General features: G+C 40.7%; 1 protein-coding gene across 1 annotated transcript in view; it reads right to left on the bottom strand.

Moving 5' to 3' along the window:
* PCYT1B (phosphate cytidylyltransferase 1B, choline) overlaps nucleotides 1-20,851 on the bottom strand; it is a 75,891-nt gene that overhangs the window by 15,187 nt on the left and 39,853 nt on the right. Inside the window, exons 3-5 of the mRNA XM_087966895.1 lie at nucleotides 15,413-15,529; nucleotides 14,266-14,417; nucleotides 11,724-11,802 (exon numbers count right to left, since the gene is read on the bottom strand). Coding sequence (XP_087823021.1) covers nucleotides 11,724-11,802; nucleotides 14,266-14,417; nucleotides 15,413-15,529 — 348 coding nt within the window. The remainder of the gene's footprint in view (nucleotides 1-11,723; nucleotides 11,803-14,265; nucleotides 14,418-15,412; nucleotides 15,530-20,851) is intronic.

The following is a 20,851-nucleotide window of genomic DNA, read 5'->3' as shown; positions in this document are numbered from 1 at the left end:
CAATGAAGGCTGTAATAAGGGGCACAATGATATCATATACTGCCAGGAGGAATAAAGAAAATTATGCCCAACAAAATAAATTAAAACAAAGAATTAAAGAACTAGAAAGCCAGTTACAAAGTACTCCAAAGGATTGTAAATTGCAAAATCAAATGATAGTAACTAAACACAAATTGAATTTAATTGAACAGGAAGGAATGATTACAAAGTTGAATATAGCTAGACAGATATTCTTTGAACAGGGTAACAAACCAGGGAGATGGCTTGCCTACAAACTCAAAAAAGAAAAAGAAAAAAAATATTAATTTATCAATTAATAGATGGAAAAGAGGATGCCCAACAGGGAGTAGAACAGAAAAAAGAAATTGCATATAAATATTTTGAAGACCTCTATAAAAAGGAGGAGGTAAAGAAGGATATGATAAGAAATTACTTGGGCGTAACAAAAGACAAAGCAATTGGGGATGAGATGAAAGAAATGCTAATTAAAGATATTACGTGGTCTGAACTGAAAACAGCAATAGAAAATAAAAAAACAACAAAACTCCGGAACCTGAATGGATCCCAGGGGAACTCTACAAGGCAATAGGAGAACAAATAGGACCCCTTATGGTGGAAGTATATAATGAGGTTTTACTTGCAGCTAAAATGCCGGATTCATGGAGGGAGGCATTGATTTCGTTGATTCCGAAGGAAGATTCAGATCCCCGACTCATACAAAACTATAGACCAATTTCTTGCTAAATACCGACTATAAAATATTTGCTACTATTATAGCAAATAGACTAAAAAGAATCTTGAATGAATATATACATAAAGACCAAAATGGATTTCTCCCCAACAGACAAATTAGGAACAATTTAAGAATAGTGTTAAATGTTTTGGAATACTATGAAGCCCACCCGGAAAAACAAACAGCCCTTGTATTTTTGGATGCGCAGAAGGCCTTCGACAATTTAAATTGGCAATTTTTAATTCAACAAATTTACAATATGAATTTAGGCACTAAATTTGAAAACATCATAACCACAATTTATGCCTCACAAAAGGCGAATGGAGAATATACGCGCTCAATAAAAATAGAGAAAGGAGTTAGGCAGGGATGTCCACTATCTCCCTTGCTCTTCATACTATCTTTGGAAACACTACTTATGTGAATTAGGCAGAACACAGGAATAAAGGGGTTAAAGATTAAGAAAGAAGAATATAAATTGCAGTCATTCGCGGATGATATGGTCTTTTTCATAGAAGATCCAATTGATCCAAATCGGAATCTTTAGATAGTGTTTTTTCTTTATTTTATTCCAATTAGCCAATAAAGAGTCTCTAATTACATGTCTGTGGAAGTAATTCTGTTTGGTTTCCCCTGTGTCCCATAAGAACGCATGCCACCCCCTCTGTAAATCATGGCCTTCTAGAAATAATATTCTTTTATTCGATAAATTTACCCATTCTTTTAGCCATAGTAAGAAAGCTGCGCTGTGATATAGTTCCCAATTTGGGAGTGCCATACCCCCCTGCTCTTCATATCTTGCATTGCTTTTAAATTTATTCTTGTTTTTTTTCCCTTGCCACATAAATTTTGCTATTATTCTATTGAGTTCCACAAAGACTTTTTTATGTATTTTTATTGGTATTGTCTAGAACAAATGAAATAAATTTAGCAAGAATAGTCATTTTAATAGTGGCAATCCTCCCTAGTAGGGAGAGTTGCAATTTAACCCATAGCTCTAGGTCTTTTTTTAACTTGTTGCAGTAGTTTGTTATAGTTATTTTCCATTAGTGTCTTACAATGAGCCGTCAACCAGATTCCTAAGTATTTAATTTTCTTTACCACCTGTAATCCCATTGCCTTTTCCAATTCTGATTTCTGTTTTTCTGTTAAGTTTTTGGTTATTAATTTCATTTTTTCCCTGTTAATTTTGAGTCCTGCGACTTTCCCAAATTGATCTAACTCTTTCAACAGTTCCTGACCTAGTTCCAATATCTAAGAAGAGGGGATCAACCTATTCTCCAAAGCAGGGGTCTCCAACCTTGGCAACTTTAAGACTTGTGGACTTCAACTCCCAGAGTTCCTCAGCCAGCAAAGCTGGCTGAGGAACTCTGGGAGTTTATTTATTTATTTATTTATTTTTATTTATTTATTTGATTTGCCAATTGTTTACAAGATAATAAGTATAAGCGTATACATAGTTGTGAATACATGAAATGGGTACATATAAGAAAAATAAAAGAATAAGAGAAACAATAGGACAGGGATGGTAGGCACGTTGGTGCGCTTATGCACGCCCCCTACAGACCTCTTAGGAAGGGGGTGAGGTCAATAGTAGACAGTCTAAGGTTAAAGTTTTTGGGGTTTGGGGAAGAGACTACAGAGTCGGGTAGAGTATTCCAGACGTTGACCACTCTGTTGCTGAAGTCGTATTTCCTGCAATCAAGTTTGGTGCGGTTTACTTTGAGTTTGTATCTATTGTGTGCTCTTGTGTTGTTATGGTTGAAGCTGAAGTATTCATTGACAGGTAGGACATTGCAATGTATGATTTTATATACCATGCTTAAATCAGACCGAAGACGGCGTAATTCAAGGTTTTCTAGTTCTAGAATTTCAAGTCTGGTGGCATAAGGTATTCTACAACGAGTAGAAGAGTGGAGAACTCTCCTTGTGAAATATTTCTGGACTTTCTCAATTGTGCTAATATCAGATACGTAATGAGGGTTCCAGACTGATGAACTGTATTCGAGTATTGGTCTAGCAAATGTTTTGTATGCTCTGGTTAGTAGTGTGATATTACCAGAGAAAAAGCTACGTAGGATTAGGTTAACAACTCTTAATGCCTTTTTGGCTATGTAGTTGCAGTGGGCTCTAGCACTTAGATCATTAGAGGTGAGTATTCCAAGGTCCTTTACAGAGCTTGGGTCATCAACAAGTTCTTGACTATTCAGCTTGTATTTTATTTTCTGATTTTTTTGCCAATATGTAAGACAGAGCATTTATTTGTTGAGATTTGAAGTTGCCATTTGTTTGACCATTCAGATACATAGTCGAGATCTTTTTGAAGGGTAGCAGTATTGTCTGTGGTATTGAACAGCTTTACATCATCAGCGAAAAGAACGCAATTGCTCTTAATATGATCGCAGAGGTCATTTATGTAGAGTATGAAGAGAGTTGGTCCTAGAACACTGCCCTGGGGGACACCACTATTGACAGGTACTGGATTTGATAGGACGCTCCCGATTTTGACCATTTGTTGTCTGTTTGACAGGAATGCTTCTATCCAGTTATTCAGTTGTCCAGAGATGAAGTCCACAAGTCTTAAAGTTGCCAAGGTTGGAGACCCCTGCTCCAAAGCATCTAAAAGCAGGATAAGAAGCAATGGATGGAAACTAATCAAGGGGAGAACCAACCTAGAACTAAGAGAAATTTCCTGACAGAACAATTAATCAGTGGAACAATCTGCCTCCAGAAGTTGGGGATACTCCAACACTGAAGGTTTTTAAGAAGAGATTGGACAATCGTTTGTCTGAAATTGTGTAAGTTTTCTTTGCGTGAGCAGGGTTTTGGACCAGAAAACCTCCAAGGTCCCTTCCAACTCTGTTATTCTATTATTCTTTTTCTCTTTTATTCGATAGGTGGGTTTATGTGTGAGAGAGACATGACAGCAGAGTCAAGTTAGGCATTTTCCATATGTTTGACACGTGGAGCCCAAACGTTTTACTATCACTGATGTACGACTTTAAAAATATATTTTAATAACTGTGAGAACAATATTTAGGATTCCAAGCAGAAATTAATAGGAATGCAATATTACAATGATTCAGCATTACTTAGAAAACAATATACTGTACTAAAAGCAAGTGAAACAATTTGAAGAGGGAAGGAGGAAGGGGGGGGAGAAATGAGAATAGTAGAGGATGCAAATATGACTACACAAAAAACAAAATGAAGTTCTAAAAACAAAAAAGGGAACAGGTGGTCCTCAACATACAACCACAATTGGGATCAGAATTTCCATTGCTAAGCAAGGTTGCTGTTAAGGGAATCATCCCAATTTTATGATCTTTTTGCTATGATTGTTAAGTGGATCACTACAGTTGCTAAGTAAATAATGCGGTCATTAAGTGAATCCAGATTCTCCTATTGACTTTACTCATGAGAAACTGGCTGGGAAGGTTGCAAATAGCAATTTCATGATCTCAGAACACTGCAACCATTGTAAATACATCCTGGTTGCTAAGTGCCTGATCATGTGACTGTGGGGAATGGCTGTAAATGCAAGGACCAGTCGTAAGTCACTTTTTTCAGTGTCATTGTAACTTTGAACGGTTACTAAACAAATGATTGTTAACACATACATATAAGTGACTGAAAAAGGCCCAGATTATCAATTAAAAGTATACATAGAAAGCCCAACACTGCAACTATAGTGTCAGAAAAACAAAATCTCACAAAAAGTTGAGCGTAGTAAAGGATGCTTAAGTATTCTTTGGATATCTGCAGAAGAACAAGAAAATAAATGAATCAACATTTCAGCTGCTCAGTGAAAACAACTAAATGCTTACGGGTAACAATGAAAGGCAGTGCTATCCAAATAATCTTTTAATTCAGTCTCTCTCCCCCTCAACTCAAAGAATGTTTTCACTATTCTAAGGGGCAGGATTTAGATTTGGGACCACAGAAAAAGTTGAGTCACATCCTAGGAAACTAAGGGTGTTCTTAGATATATTTACTTTTATATATTACCTTTAAAACATCCCACAGCAGGGGTCACCAACCTTTTGGACAGCAGGGACCACTAAATTCACAATTTTAAATCCTGTGGACCACTAATATGAATACAGCACGCTGCTCGCTGAAGCACCTGGACTCCCAGTGACAGGATGGGGTCCTTCAGGCATGTAGCTTGGCCACCTGTTTCTGCAATCTTAAACACTCAAAGAGCTATTTGAACCCATTTCCCACAACAAACTTCAGGAGCCACAAAACCTGGGTGGGTGGGGCAACTCGACATCACTCACTCCCACCCAGTTACATGACTCCCCCAGCCATGCATACCCAGGTTTTGTGGTTTCTGGTGTTTTCGATAGGAAACAGGTATTTCTCTCTCTCTATGTTTCTCTCTCTCTGTCTGTCTCTGTCTGTCTGTCTGTCTCATCTCTCCCTGTCTCTTTCTCTCTGTGTGTCTCTCATCTCTCTCTCTTTCTCTTTCTCTCTCTCTCTCTCTCATTCTGATTCTCTGGTGCTCTCTGGGTCTCGTGGGCACTTCTTCAGCCTTAGTTGTGGCTGGATGCACCTTGGTCACGCGGGGAGATGCACAACCTGCTCTCCGCCCAAAGACACTCACCCCGACCCAGCTGCAGCCAATGGTCTGCATCGTAATGGGCTCCAGCAGGAGGAGGGGATGCCGTCTCCGTCATTGTGAAGCATGCTAAATTTAAGTGTGCTGTGCAAGGCACTGCAAGAGCAGCGAGCAGGCCATAGAGGCAGTGAGACCAGTGGCATCAGCCACAGCTGGGCCAGCCAGTGTCTCGGAGTTGGAGAGGAAATCGTGCATCTCCTTGAGTGGCCAAGGTGTGTGCAGCGCCAAAAAGGGCCAGAAGAAATGCTCTTGAGACCCAGCAAGACATGAAGCTTTGCTCCTGTTCTAGAATATGGAGGCCAGGCTAGGTGAGGAGTGACTGGGAGGAGAGGGTGAGGGGCGGGCCAGGCAGTGGTGGGACCATCCAACAGGGAGACACAGCAGGAGGATGAAAGAGCCGTGGGTTGCCGATACCTGTTGCTTCGGCCGGCCTGCACCGCTGCCGCCCTTGCCACAATAGCACCATTACCTCATTGCAGGCAGTGAGGGTTATGCTACTCCTTGCACGTTGCAGCACCTGCAAAGTTACAAGTTGCATGTATCTTCCTCTACAATGGAGATTTCACCCCCACCACAAGCTTTAGTTACAGGACTGGCCCTTGACCACTGGTTGATGACCTCTGTCCTACAGTACTGGTAAAATGACCAATGACAAAGAAAGCAAATGTTCCTGACAAGAGGTGGACTGCTTCCGGTTTGCACTGGTTTGGGCGTACTGGTTGTTAAGATTCTGCTGAGTTCGGCGAACTGGCAAATCCCACCACTGGCTGGCCCCAGCCCGCCCATCCAGCACTGCCACATCCTATCTTGCCTCGCCTGCCTTGGCCAATGGCTAGTCATGCCCGTGCCCATGCCCAGCTACTCCCTGGCTCCTTCACTTGCTTGTCTGCCCAGATCACATGGACCAGTTGATCTCTGCGCCTCACCCACTTTGCTCACCACAGCTGCCTGCAAAGGTAAGGCACTCAGCTGAAGGGCTACCTCAGGGTGGACATGGCAAGGCTGGGCCACCTTTCGGGCCTGGCTCTTGCCATCCTTCCACCCACAAGCTGCCACCCGCAAGCCGCACAAAGGCAACATAGTCAGATAATCAATAGGAGTCACTTTATTAACTCCAATTTTGCCCCCAATGTCCTGGTTACCTTCTGGCTGGAGAAAAACTCTCCCAGGAACAGCCTTTGGCTACAGAGAATCAAGTCCAAAACATGATCAACAAAAAATTGTAACTATAAGTCCAATCAAGGCAAAATGAGGTAATTAGTTCAGCAGGGCAGGAGCAAGAATTCCAGACGTGAAGGCATGGCAATAACTCAACACGGTTGGGAAGACACCAGGAACACAGATAACTAAAGTCAACACAAGATAAACTCACATTTGCTCTCAGCAGCTGCTGCACTCACCATGCACCTCTTTTAAACTCTCATTCCAAAGTGTGGCTAATGAAGGGAATCAGGGCCCTTTCCTACCCCATAAGTCACGCAACCCATGTTGCTCTCTTCTCTGTTCCTCTCTGTGTGCCCTAGGATGAAGAGGGGGTGGGCCTGTGTCTTCCTCTGAACTCCCTCTGCCTTGTTCTATCTCTCCCCTGCTCTGCCCAGTCAAACTTTGCCCTTCCCCAGTTTCCTCCACAGCCAACGGAGCTGACTCTCGCTCCCTGTCAGCTGTTCGTCTTCCTCCTCGGATTCAGACTCTGACAGAGGAATGACACTGGCCTTCCCTGGGGCCTCTTCCTGCATGCTGCCTGCTCACCCTTCGCCTCCAGTTGGGGAATGTCCCTGGCTCTGGCCTTCCCTGAGGCCTCTGTCTATATGCTGGGTCGCTGCTATGAGAACGTTACGAGCCCCATGGCTAGAAGGTAAGGCTGATGGCAGGGAAGGAAGGGCTTACTGTGCTCAGCTGAAGGACCGCCTTGGTAGAGGGGAGACACATGTCAAGGCTCGGTCACCTTTTGGGCCCAGCTTCAGCTTTCATGGAGCCTTTGGGTGCAAGGCCTGAGAGAAAATGCCTCCTCCCAGGGCTGCCTGCTTGCCCATCCGCCGGCCTTGTTGTGGCTGGATGTGGGACCTGACGTGGAGTGGAGATTGAGCATGTGGCAGCCCAGAGCAGGGTCCGAAAGGTGTCCGAGCCTCCCCGTGTTCCCCCCCGACAATCCTGCAGCTGCCACCTCTTTGCCAGTGCAAGAAGCCTCCAGCCACTGCTCCCGGCTCGGTTCCAGCCAGAAAAGAGGCGACTGCTGCAGGCCCTTTGCGCTGGCAAAAAGCGGCGGGAGATTCCTGCAGCCGCCACCTCTTTGTCGGCACAAGAAGCCTGCAGCTATCGCTCCTGGCTCAGTTCCATCCATCAAAGAGGCAACTGCTGCATGCCTTTCGCACTGGCAAAAAGCGGTGACTGCAGGCCCTTTGCACCGGGAAAAAGTGGCAGCTGCAGGCTTCTCACACTGAAAAAAAGTGGTGGCTGCAGGCTTCTCATGCTGAAAAAAAGCGGTGGCAGCTGCAGACTTTCCGCGCTGAAAAAAGCAGCAGCGGCTGCAGGCCAGTGTTTCGGGGAGGGGTTGTGTGTCCAGCTGCACCAACAAGGGCCGGAAGTAGCCACCCGCCATTTCCTGCTGCAAAAACCTTTTTTAAAACTCTGACTGTTGGGCAGTGAGGCCCAGCAAGAGGCATCAGAGAATTACCATTGCTGCACAAAGGTAAGTCTAAAGCTCCAGCCACTGCCGCTTCGGCCCGCCTGCGCCACCCCAACTTGCTGTGAGTGATATTGAGTTGGCCATGGCCACTCAGTCACATGACACACACCACAGCTGCACCCACCTGGTCTTTAGGACGTTCCTAACTTCAAAAAGGATAAAAAGAAAAATCTAGTGAATTCCAAAACAGTTATCATAGAAATCATAGAATCATAGGACTGGAAGGGACCTTGGAGGTATAACAGAATAAGAGAGTTGGAAGGGACCTTGGAGGCCTTCTAGTCCAAACACCCTGCTCAAGTAGAAAACCCTATTCCATTTCAGAGCATATTGTCCAATCTCTTCTTTAAAACCTCCAGTGTTGGAGCACCCTGCAACTTCTGGAGGCAAACTGTTAATTGTTCTAACTGTCAGGAAATTTCTCTTTAATTCTAAGTTAGTTCTCTCCTTAATTAGTTTCCATCCATTGCTTCTAGTTCTGCCTTCAGGTGTGTTGGGGAATAAGTTGACCCTCTCTTCTTTGGAGCAACCTCTTAGATATTGGAACATGGTTATCATGTCACCCCAACTCTTCTTTTCATTAGACATATCTCTGCAATGTTCTTCATATGTTTCAGCCTCTAGTTCCCCTAGTCATCTTGTTCTTCTTTGCACTCTTTCTAGAGTCAACATCTTTTTTATATCATGGCAATCAAAACTGGATACAAACTTGCTAAATCATCATCTCTCCCACATTGGTCCGAATAGCCCAAATTATTGTATAGAGAGCAGCTTTACAAACTTTTATTTGAAGCTGCCTTAGTATCTTTATGTGGAATAAAAAACAAATAGACTGAACTTGGTTTTTCCTAGAGTCCTTTCTCTATACATTATGATGTTTGCAGCTTAGCTACTTAAATTCTTTCTGGGATGATTTAAGTATAGCTGATTCTCTCTTAAAGTGGGCAACTGTCTTATGCAACACTATTACCTTGGGAGCATTTACAATAGCTAGGATACTGAGAAAACATTTCACATTTAAGTCATGTATAAGGAAAGTACCGTATTTGCCGGCGTATAAGACGACCCGGCGTATAAGACGACCCCCCCACCCGGTAACTAATCATCCAATATTTACACAGTGTGTATGTTATTCTGTGTTGGTCAGCCAAACGATCCCAGAGGGGTCACTGGAAATGCCCTCCAGAAATCCCCAGGGCTGCAGCGGCAGGGCGGAGTGCCAGGGGCTGTGGGAGGAGCAGGAAGGCGGGCAGCCTTCATATGGCCCTGCCTGGGGCGACAGGAGTGACCCACACTCTCGCTCCCCCCAGTCGCTGCAGCCTCGGGCGGAGCGAGGCGAGCGGGATTCAAACCTCATTCAGAGATGCGGGGAGGCTCTTGGCGGAAGTGACGCGGGGGATCCAGGAAGCCAGAGCCGCCTTCGCTGCGTCCCACAAGCATCCGATAGCCGGCAGTGGATATACCGGCGTATAAGACGAACCCCCCACTTGGAGGCATGTTTTTCAGGGCAAAAAAGTCATCTTATACGCCGGCAAATACGGTATTTTAAGAAAGTATTTCTTGTAAACAAGAAATATTTACTTATATTTTATAGTTCAACCTCCTGCTCAAGGCAGGAGTCCTTATACCATCCTGGACAAATGGATGTCCAATCTTTTTAAAAAAAAACCAATGAAGCACCCACAAGTCCAGGAGGCAAGCTTTTCCACTGGTTAATTGCTCTCACCCTCAGGAAATTTTTCCTTAGTTCTAGGTAGGATCTCTGTTTAACAAACTTCCAGGTGCTATGGAGAATAAGTTGACCCCACATCTGTCTACCTTCAAGTACTGGAAGACAGTTATCATTTCTTCCTAATCATTCTCTTCATTAGGCAAGACAAACCTAGTTCCCTTAACTGTTCATGGTATGGTTTAGCCTCAAGACCTTTTATCATCTTTGTTAGTTATATAGTGATTGCTAGGAAATTTCTAGAGAAGTTTGTAAGTTTTATAAGTACTTTGGAAAAAAAATGCCATAATCACCAGATTAGCAAGCATTTGTCAAGGGCATGTCTGTCAGATCTGTGTATCTGTCATTTCTTCAGTGGAAGAAGAAAAGCGGGGGGAAGCTGATAAAGAAATCCTTTCTTATGTAACCTGAATATATTTAATCTTATATCGAATTTGTATAGCCCACGCATGATACAATGGAGGGAGAAAAACCAGATGGCCAGAACTATCACCTCTGAGAGGCACAACCAGGAAATGAGAAGATCATAAAAATTCCACAGTGGGATGTGTCTTGGAAATCTCTTGAATAGTTCGTTCTAAAAAGGGGGTGGGGGGTGGGGAAACTAGGTATGCCCTGGGAAACTGTGAAAAAGATCGTTCCTTAAAAAAAAGGGGGTGGGGAGGAATTAACATAGTGGCTTTTGTTTCACTAAATACACATCGAGATAAGGGGAGGGGTTCTAAACTCCCTTATGTATCCCTGTATGCCTGAGAGACCTCAGACGCTGCTTTGAACTCCTACAGGAATTGTCTCATCTCAATAAAGGATTCCTTTTTGATACGTTTTAATATGTTTTCAGAAGTTCATTCTAGTTGAGTGAATGGGAAAAGTTCTGTAGCCTGACAATGTCTTTCCTAAATATTATGCTGTTATGTTACACCATGTTGTTTGTCATGCCATGTCATGTTATTAGATAGGGTCATTTCTATAATGAGAGTCAATTTGGTATAGTGTTTAAGGCACAGAAACCATGAGTTCTAGTCCTTGCTTAGGCAGCAAACCAACTGGTGACTTTGAGCCACTTATTCTCAGCCTTATAAAGAAGATGAGGGCAAACTATTTCTAAAACTACTGCCAAGGAATCTGCATGGACTGTTACAGCCAGTAGCCAAGAGTCAAGACTGTGTTGAAAGCACTCTCTCATACATAATTTTAATAGATTGTAGAAATGTGATAGATCCAACATACTTTGACATTAGCAAAACATTTGTTGAAGTACTTCATGACATTCAGATTAGTAAATTAGTTAAGCATAGATTGGATAGTGTGACATTTAGGAGTACTGATAATGAAAAAGCAGTGTAATGAATCCTTGCTGCCAAACAAGCAAATATACTTAAGTCTGAATCACTTCCAAATCACAAGAAGTAATCATTTCACTTTTTCTGGTTTGATCAGATCCCACTTTGAGTGTTGGATTCAGTTCTGGGAACCACACAACAATTCAAAGAAACTAGAAGGGCAGTGGAGAAGATCAGGGAAATGGAAATAAAAACCTCTGAAAAAGTTGGGCAGAAAAAGTTTGAGGAGACTGAGGGAGGATATACAACATTCTTCAAATATGTGAGGATGTTACACAAAGAAAGTCAAGGTTGTTTTGTTTTTTTCCAGAGTGCAGAATAATAGTTACAGAAAGGCATATTCCAACTGAATTTTAGAAATATATCCTATCATTAAAATTGGCTCAGCAGTGGAACAATTACCTAGAGAGGTAATGGATTCCTCTTCAGTGGTAATATTCAACTGAAGGCTATTTTGCCACCTGTCAAGGATGCTTTTTAAAAACTATTGTGATCTTAAAACTTAAGGTTTTAAAAAGTCCAGTGAAGTAAACATTTTTTTCAGTCTGATGGTTATGTGAGGCTACTTATAATGTTAGCTACTTAAAGAAATAGCAAAGCATACCTACCCGCCTCCTTTATATGCTTGTAAACATCGTCTGAACCAGCAGAAGAATATGGAATATCATCATGGGCTACAAAATCAATCTAAAAATACAGAATAAAAGGAAATTAAGTTATCCCTTACTTTGGAAACCTAACTTCCTTACTTGCTAAACAGATTTTAAATAAATATATTTTAAATTATTGTAATAGATTTTATATCACTGTACAGGTAATTCCCAGGTTATGAGCATTCCCTTAGTGAACGTTTGAAGTTACACGATAAGTGCCCCCTAGTGTTTACAAACAAGTCTTGAAATTATGAATATTGCAGTATCACAGCAGTTGTTCGTTCTTACGAATGACTGCAGAGGCTGTTCAACATTTGCCCCGCCTATTCCCCGGCCCCCCAGCAGCCAGGTCTTCACAGGCACTTTGACTATGGAGACTCACTTTCCTTGTGAAGATCTCCTCTCTATCGTGCTTTCTTTGCCTGCTTTATTGCTTCAAGCTTTTGGTTTATTCACAAGAACAGAGGCCTACTGTACTGCGAGATCATGCAAGATCAGCAGGGCGAGATCTTGTGCTACTGATCTCATGTAATCTAGCACTTTTAGGTCTCTATTCTCTGTGAATAGAGGCCAGGATGTTTGCAAATGGAAGGAAGGCTTCGGTCCTTCAGGCCTTCCCTACATTTGCCATTTCCTTGCTGAAGCAAACAGGGAGATTGTGTTTCTGTATGCTTTGGCAGCCCTTTGCAAAAAGCTTTTGTTGGCACCAGCGGAGCTTGGGAGGAGCGGGCACCTCCCCCCGAAGCTCTGTTCCTACCAACAAAGGCTTTTTGAAAAGGGCTGCTGAAACCTAAAGGGGAGCAATCATCAAGCACTTTGCCGACAAGAAAGGAGGCCCAGTGGGGTGTGTGCAACCTTCCAGGTCTCTTTTCTCACCAGTGATCTGCTTGATGAGGCCTCGGGTGATGAAAAAGGAGCCCCAAAAGGCCACGCGTGGTCCTCCAGACCTCCTTTTTCATCGCCAGGGGACTCGTCAAGCCCTTTCCTGATGAGAAAGAAGGAAGCAGGTAAAGAAACAGGCTGGAGAGGAGACAGATCTTCATAGGGTAAGTCATCTGGCATGTCAGGATGGGGGTTAAGCAATTGTGGGGACCCCAGGGGAGGGTGAATGTGGTATCTGTGGCTCAGGCCTTGGGTGGTCTGAAGTAGGTGGCCTATTCCAACACTACCCCCCCCCCCATCTTCCTCACCCTGAGATACCGCACTTAATGAGCCGCACATTCAAATATTGAATGTGTGGGCAAAAGCAGGGAGTGATCCCATTTAAGGTATGAGATTCATTCCACAGATCCTAGGGTTACGAATGGAATGGGCAGGCTCCATTACATTCATAACTTGAGGACTACCTGTGCAGCACATGAAACTACAAAACCTTTTAGTTATATATGTGATATCAATTAAAGTTAAGCTGTTTACAATTATATTAAATATCACATCAGTAATAGTAGTCACTAGGCTGAACCATGCTAAATCATGCTAAAGAAAAAACTTATCTCAGAATATTTAATGGCATTTTTACTGTTACGCTAATTAATATAATACAACTTAATAAAGTTATTTCAATTAGTGGAAGACTAGACATAGTTAATTATTGACTTGATTTTTTTAAATTATTGAGAAATGGATGACATAAACCTGTAGTAGGAAGTGAAGAGTAGCTAATCATACAATTAAATAAACCAGTATGATTTTTCATGAATATATGTTTGCATAGCAAACTATTAACAGTTTCATTCAAAATATATAAGTAACCTGTATATAAGCTTATAATTATAAACCCTTTGGAGAAAATCCAGTTTTCTGCAACTGTATTGTTAATTTGGTTATTAGGAGCTCTGGTTGTCTAGTGGTTAAATGCAGTTGATTTAGCTTTCCATCCTTCTGAAGTCAGTAAATGAGGACCCAGATTGTTGGGGGCAATATGCTAATAATGCTTACATTGTAAACCATCCAGAAGCACTGTAAAGCTCTATGGGATGGTATATAAGCCTAAATGCTATGCTATTTTGGACATTTGGAGGCTTGGAATGCTATAACAAAGGCCTATTAAAATAATAGATAAATGGATGGAAAGAAGATTTCATACAGGATTTTAATACAGTTGCACTATCATTGTTATTACTGAAATGAAGTTGATGTTTGAAAATATATTTCCCCTTTTTATTATAGTTGCATTAAAAGTTTTTCTTTTTCATTTCCTCAAATCCTAATTACATTTTCTAAAATTCTGAAGCATAGCATCTAAAAGAAGACAAGAAAAGGAAGGAGATTTTTCAGTGTTGCTACCATCACAACTAAAAGCAAAAGGAAAGAATTATTACCACTTTTGAATTACAACCTGAACTACACAAATAATATACTAAGGATGGTGACAAAAGACACTTCAGTTAGAGTCCAACTATGCTTTATAAACATGATAAATATGAAGTATTTGGCACCATCGCTAGTATGAAACTGGCTTATAGGGGAAGAGGTTTAAAAAAAGGAAGAAAAATACCTTATGTTTTTCCAAAAACTCTGCTGTGAGCGTCCATGGAGCATCTCTGATTACTTCATCTACATAGCGGCAGTGTCTGAGGGCCTCATAACGTTCTTCTTCATTCATTACAGTGAAACCTTTAAACTTATGTGTTAGATCATCACTGCAAACTGACATACATGCAAGAAGATTTCAAAAAGAGTAACCCTGTAAAATTCAATGCATCTCTTTGGCTATAAATTATTCAAATCTATTTTCAGAGTTTAAGCCAGTAGTTGTCAGACCAAATCACAAAAGTAGCAATCAAAAATTGGAAAACAATTTTTAGTCACATTCAGTCACAAATCTTTGATCACATTTACTCAATTGAAAACTTGCTTATATTGGACGGCCAGTACATTAAAAGCTATCCTATGCTGGATAGCTGTTTCTCTGATTTGCTGGTCAGAAAAATTGCTAGCTTAGTTTCTTTCAGATGCAAATCCCAAAAATTTTTAATTGTGGAATGGTGAATCTTTTCTTGCAGTTCTCTTTGCAGTACTAGATGGAAAGTCTGAGATTTGTCTCAAGACATAGAGATAGCAATGAAATTGAGGGAAGCTAGACTGGCAATTGTTTTATTTCAGCATTTCCTTATTTTTCACGCCATTTCTTTTTCCGGATATTATTATTGTTCCAATTTCTTATGAAACTATTAGAATCAGTCATCGGGACATGTTGTTCAATTGCCTTCTCTTAACAAATGGAAAAAGCAATTATATTTCAGTGCATAAATTTGACGTGACATTCAATGGACTCCATTCCATATTTCTGTATTTAATATCTAAGAAAGAAGAATCCAGAACTGATCTTGATCATATGTAATATTAATTTCTTATCTCAATTTCATAGATTCTACAAGTCTTAGGTAACAAGTCAGCTTTACAAACAGAAAAAAAGATCTTCTGGATCAGATAAAATTTACCTTATTGACTAGCAAACTGTTTATGTGATATTTGCAAGCACTTTAGTTCTTTCCTAATATTAATTAGGAAAAGGTTAAAATTAAAATCTTGCTTTTCAGTAAATTAAAATTAGAAAATTCACGGAATCTGAGGTTGCGTAGCAAATCATATAAAAGAGAATATAAGTCTAAAAATAATCTTTGTTCAAGTATCAGGCTTACCTCCTACTAATAAGTAGCTATTAGGAAACAGAGTTTTGGCTTGCATGAGAGCTCTTGCATGACCAGAATGGAAGAGATCAAATATTCCATCTGCATAGACTCTGACAGGTCTGTCCACTATGAACATAAGAAACAATTTCCATATTAAACCAGATGTTTATTTCAAATCTGGTCAGATTATAATGATACATTTGCTGCATCTATTCAGAAACACAAGAAAGAGATTCAGGCAGATTTGAGTCACTTAGCTCAATAAAAAAGTCCATATTAGAAAAATTGTTTTGCATTAATGAAAAAAAAACCCACAGTGATTGACTGGTCTTGGCTGGGCTCAGAAGCTAATTAAGCTAACTGGTGGGAAAGGGGTCTGGAGGCATTTCTCAGTTTATAACCTTCTTTCTGGCGCATGTTCTCATATTCATGCAGGAATACAGGTGGGATTTACATACTCAGGGCGCCTGGGTCAGTACCCTGGGCCTGGAAGGAGTGACAGCCAGGTGGTGACCCTCCACAGTACTGACCCCCCAGAGCTGTGGAATTTCAACCACTTCATGATGGCACTCCGTCACCAATTTGAAGACCCACTAGCAGATTGGAAGGCCTGTGACTGGATCAGAACTGTGAAACAAAATTGCCAGCTGGTGGTTGACTACACTGAGGAGTTCTGAGACTTCGCCTGCTGAGTAGACTGGCCTGAAGACATCCTGGTGAGCTGTCTTTTTTTAAATTTAATTTTTTAAAATTTTCTTTTACAAAATGACCATCTTTCAGTTCAACGGTGTGTTAACTGGGTACATGTATCTTGTGCACATATTCATATTTAATATACATTTCATGCTATAATATATATCATTAAAGTTACATTCATATTAAAAAAATCATCCTTTTTTCTCTTATCATTATAGTATTCTCATTATATTATATGAATATCAATATATTCATTCAATTTCTTTGTTTTCCAATCATTTATAAAATACATCCCATATCATATAATATTCCGCATCTTCTTGTTCTTTAATTTCTAATGTTAATCTATTCATTTCTGCACATTCAAATATTTTCATAATCACCTCTTCTTCTGTAGGAGTCTTATTATTCTTCCAGTTTTGAGCAAATACAATTCTAGCTGCTGTTAAGATATGACTAATCAAATACATTTTTTCTTTACTACAGTTATCAGGTAGAATTCCCAATAGAAATATCTCGGGTTTTAAGTCTATATGTTGTTTTATCATTTTTTCCAACCATAAGTGTATTTTTGTCCAGTATCTTTTTTCTTCTGTACATGCCCACCACATACGATAATGTGATCCTGGTGTCTGATGGCATTTCCAACATTTAGCTGATTTATCTTTAAACATCTTTGCCAACCTTGCTTGCACAAGATGCCATCTATAAAACATCTTATATAGGTTCTTTTTGTATGCTGTTGACATTATTAATTTATAGTTTCTATTCCATAGTTTCTGCCATTTATCTAGTTCAATCCCATAACCAAAATCCCCCCCCCCCAGGCTATCATCATCTCCTTTACTTGTTCTTCTAATTTCACTTCTAATAGATAATAATATAATTTTAACCATCTTTTCCTCTGTTCCTATGAGCATTTTATCCAATTCTGTCAACATATCATAAAATCCCTCCTCTTTTGCATTTTTTCATATCTAGAATGTATTTGCCTATATAAATACCAGTTCATATCAATCCCTTTTCATTTAATTCTTGTTTTGTTTTGATAAACAAATAACAGATAATCAGAGTTGGAAGTGACCTTGTAGGTCATCTAGTCCAACCCCCCCACCCAAGCAGGAGACCCTACACCATTTCTGACAAATGGCAGTCCAATCTATTCTTGAAAGTCTCAAGTGATGGCGCTCCCACAACTTCCGAGGGCAAGCTGTTCCATTGGTTGATTGTTCTCACTGTCAGAAAGTTTCTTCTTATTTCCAGGTTAAACCTCTCCTTGTTCAGTTTCCATCCATTATTCATTGTCTGGCCTACAGGCACTTTAGAAAATAGCTTGACCCCTTCCTCCCTGTGGGAGCCCCTCAAATATTGGAAGACCGCTATCATGTCTCCCCTGGTCCTTCTCTTTACTAGAGTAGCCAAGCCCAGTTCCTGCAACTGTTCATTGTAAGTTTTAGCCTCCTGTCCCCTAATCATCCTGGTTGCTCTTCTCTGTACTTTTTCTAGAGTCTCAATATCTTTTTTATAATGTGGGGAACAAAACTGGGTGCAGTACTCTAGGTGTGGTCTTACTAAGGCTTTATAAAGCCTTAGTAAGACCACACCTAGAGTACTGCATCCAGTTTTGTTCACCACATTAGTGGTATTGGTACTTCCCTTGATCTTGATTGTATCCCTCTGTTAATGCAATTTAGGATTGCATTAGCTTTTTTGGCTGCTGCTGCACACTGCTGGCTCATATTTAGCTGGTTGTCCACTAAGACTCCAAGATCCCTCTCACAGTTACTGCTATTGAGCCTGGTTTCACCCAGTCTATATGTGTACTTTTGGTTTTTTTTGCCTAAGTGTAGGACTTTACTTTTCTCTACGTTGAATTTCATTTTGTTAGATACGGCCCAGTGTTCTAGTCTGTCAAGATCCATCTGGATCTTGAGCCTATCTTCTTGGGTGTTAGCTATTCCTGCCAGCTTAGTATCATCTGCAAATTTGGTAAGTTCCCCCTTCTAATCCCTCACCTAAGTCATTAATGAAGATATTGAAGGGTACTGGGCCTAAGACGGAACGTTGTGGCACCCCACTACTTACTTCCCTCCATGTAGACTTAGACGCATTAAGGACTACTCGTTGAGTACAGTTTGCCAGCCAGTTGCGAGTCCATCTCGTGGTGGTGCTATCTATCCCACTTTTTTCTAGCTTACTAAGAAGTAGGCTGTGGTTTACTTTGTTGAATGCCTTGCTGATATCTAAATATATTATGTCCACAGTATTTGGCTGGTCTACTAATTTAGTCAATGTGTTGAAGAATGAAATAAGATTGGTTTGGCATGATCTGTTCTTAACAAACCCAAGCTGACTGCTAGTTATTACTTTACTTGTTTCTAGATGTTGGCAGATCTGGTTTTTTATTATCTTTTCCAGTATCTTCCCGGGTATTGATGTTAGGCTGATTGGTCTATAGTTTCCTGGGCCTGGTTTTTTTCCCTTTTTTGAAGATGGAAACCACATCAGCTCTTTTCGAGTCCTCTGGTAGTTCCCCGGTGCTCCAGGATTTTTGAAAGATATGGTGCAGTGGTTCTGAGATGACCTCTGCCAGCTCCTTTAAAACTCTGGAATGTAATCCATCAGGCCTCAGTGATTTGTTTTCATCCAGATCAGACAGGTGTTCTCTTACTAATTTTTTGCTTATTTTAGCTTTTATTTCTGGTCCATCTTTTACAGTTATGTTTTTGGTGGGTTGAGCTATAGAACTATTGAGTTCACCCTTTTCATTTAAAACATCTTTATATCTAACAATATCCCCCCTTTTGAGAACATTTGGATATATAAACTCTTCCATTGTAGAAAGCCAGACTGGAATCTTCAAATAGTGTTGTTTTCTTATTTTTTCCCATATTAACAATAAAGCATTTCTTACATAGTATCTTTGAAAGTAGCCACGGATCTTATTTTTCCCATACCATAAAAAGCATGCTATCCCAATTGCAAGTCATGTCCCTCCAATGTTAATAACCTTGTATTCCTTAACACGATCCATTCTTTCATCCACGTCAATATCACAGCTTGGTAGTATAATTCCCAATTAGGTAATCCAAACCCTCCTCTAATTCTTGCATCCTGCAACAATTTTAATTTAATTCTTTCTTCCTTTGCCATATATATTTTAGCATTATTTTATTTAAGTCATCAAATTATTTTTTCCCCAATTTTAATGGAATTGTTTGAAACAAATATAATATTCTTGGTAGCATATTCATCTCAATTGTTGCTATTCTCCCTATTAATGATAACTGCAAATTTTTCCTTTTTTCCAAATCCATTTTAATCTGTTGTTTCAATTTATAACTGTCCTCTTTAATTGTCCCACATCTTGCTGTTAGTTGAATATTTCACTTTCTTTACAATTTGAATATCTAACCTATCCATTAGTTCTCTTTTTTGTTTTTGTGTAACATTTTTTACTAGAACCTTAGTTTTCTCTTTATTTATTTTCAATCCTGCAACTTCTCCATACACTTCTATCTTTTATATCAGTTTGGGTCCTATTTCTAATGGTTCTTCTAATATAAATACAGATCGTCTGTAAATGCTTGTAATTTGTACTCTTCCTTTTTTAATCTCCATACCCTTTATTTCGTTATCTTCTCTAATTTTTCTATTTAGCACCTCTTATGTCAAAATAAATAATAATGGTAATAGGGGGCATCCTTGCCTTGTTACTTTCTTAATATCAACTTTCCCTGTCATCTCACCATTCACCATTATTTTTGCAGTTTGTGTATAATATATTGCCTGGTGAGTTGGTTTAAAGATGGGCTGAATGATGACCTCTACCATGCTGGTCTGGCTCGCGGAGCCTCAAACTACCTCCAAGATTGGTATATCTTGGCAGAAGAGGTGGAGATTGACCTAGCCTGAAACCAGTACCGATCTGGGAGAACCTGGAAGAGATCCCCAACCCAGAGGAAGCGAGAGCTGTTCAAACCGCAGACTGCCCCCCACCATGGTCAACTGCCTGTTTCAAGTGTGGAAAAGATGAGTGCCACTCAAAGACCCTGGCCTGGAAACCTGAGCACCTATTGAGTGGAAAAACAGTGAAGGCCACCCCACATGGAAAAGATACCACCCTGAGAAGCAGAGGGGCTGTGGAATTTCACCTCCTAGCAAAATTGTGGAAGAGAACTCAGGCCCTGCCAGGAGAGGACCCCAGCCCATTCAAAAGAGACTCCAAAGATGACCCACTGGTAAGTGAGCCGGTCAAACTGGTCACACTGCCCCTAAGACTATTCATCCCCAGCTGGAAAAGGAGAGTAAAACTGTCATTCCTCCTGGACTCAGAGTGCACCTGGTGTTTAACAAGCTCAGCATCGGTAGGGAGATTATGAAAGCTAAAGATTCCCATGGCATTCTACCAGCTAGACGGGTCAGTCATGGGTGGGGAACTGGCCATTTTTGCTACAGAACCCCTGGAAATAGCCATGGGGACCCATGACAAAAGATTCGCATTCATTGTGACACCTGGAATGGAATGCCAATGTTCCTAGGGTTCACCTGTCTGAAGAAGTGGAATCCCAGAGTAAACTGGAAAGAGGGGACCCTGAGATTTCAGTGGGGAGTAACCAGACCAGATGACCAAGGGGAGGAACTGGGGGGAGCCCAAAGAAAGAAACAGCTGTTCTGGGGAAGGGTGAGCCAATGAAGGGCATTTCCCTGGAGTATAGAGACCTAGCTGAAATGTTCAGTGAAGAGAGCTCC

The sequence above is a fragment of the Notechis scutatus genome, chromosome 5 (genome assembly GCF_049901735.1).
Source record: "Notechis scutatus isolate UNSWTSFEM ecotype Mainland chromosome 5, rNotScu1.2, whole genome shotgun sequence".
Classification (NCBI taxonomy): Eukaryota; Metazoa; Chordata; class Lepidosauria; order Squamata; family Elapidae; genus Notechis; species Notechis scutatus.
This window is presented reverse-complemented; position numbering and strand designations above follow the sequence as displayed.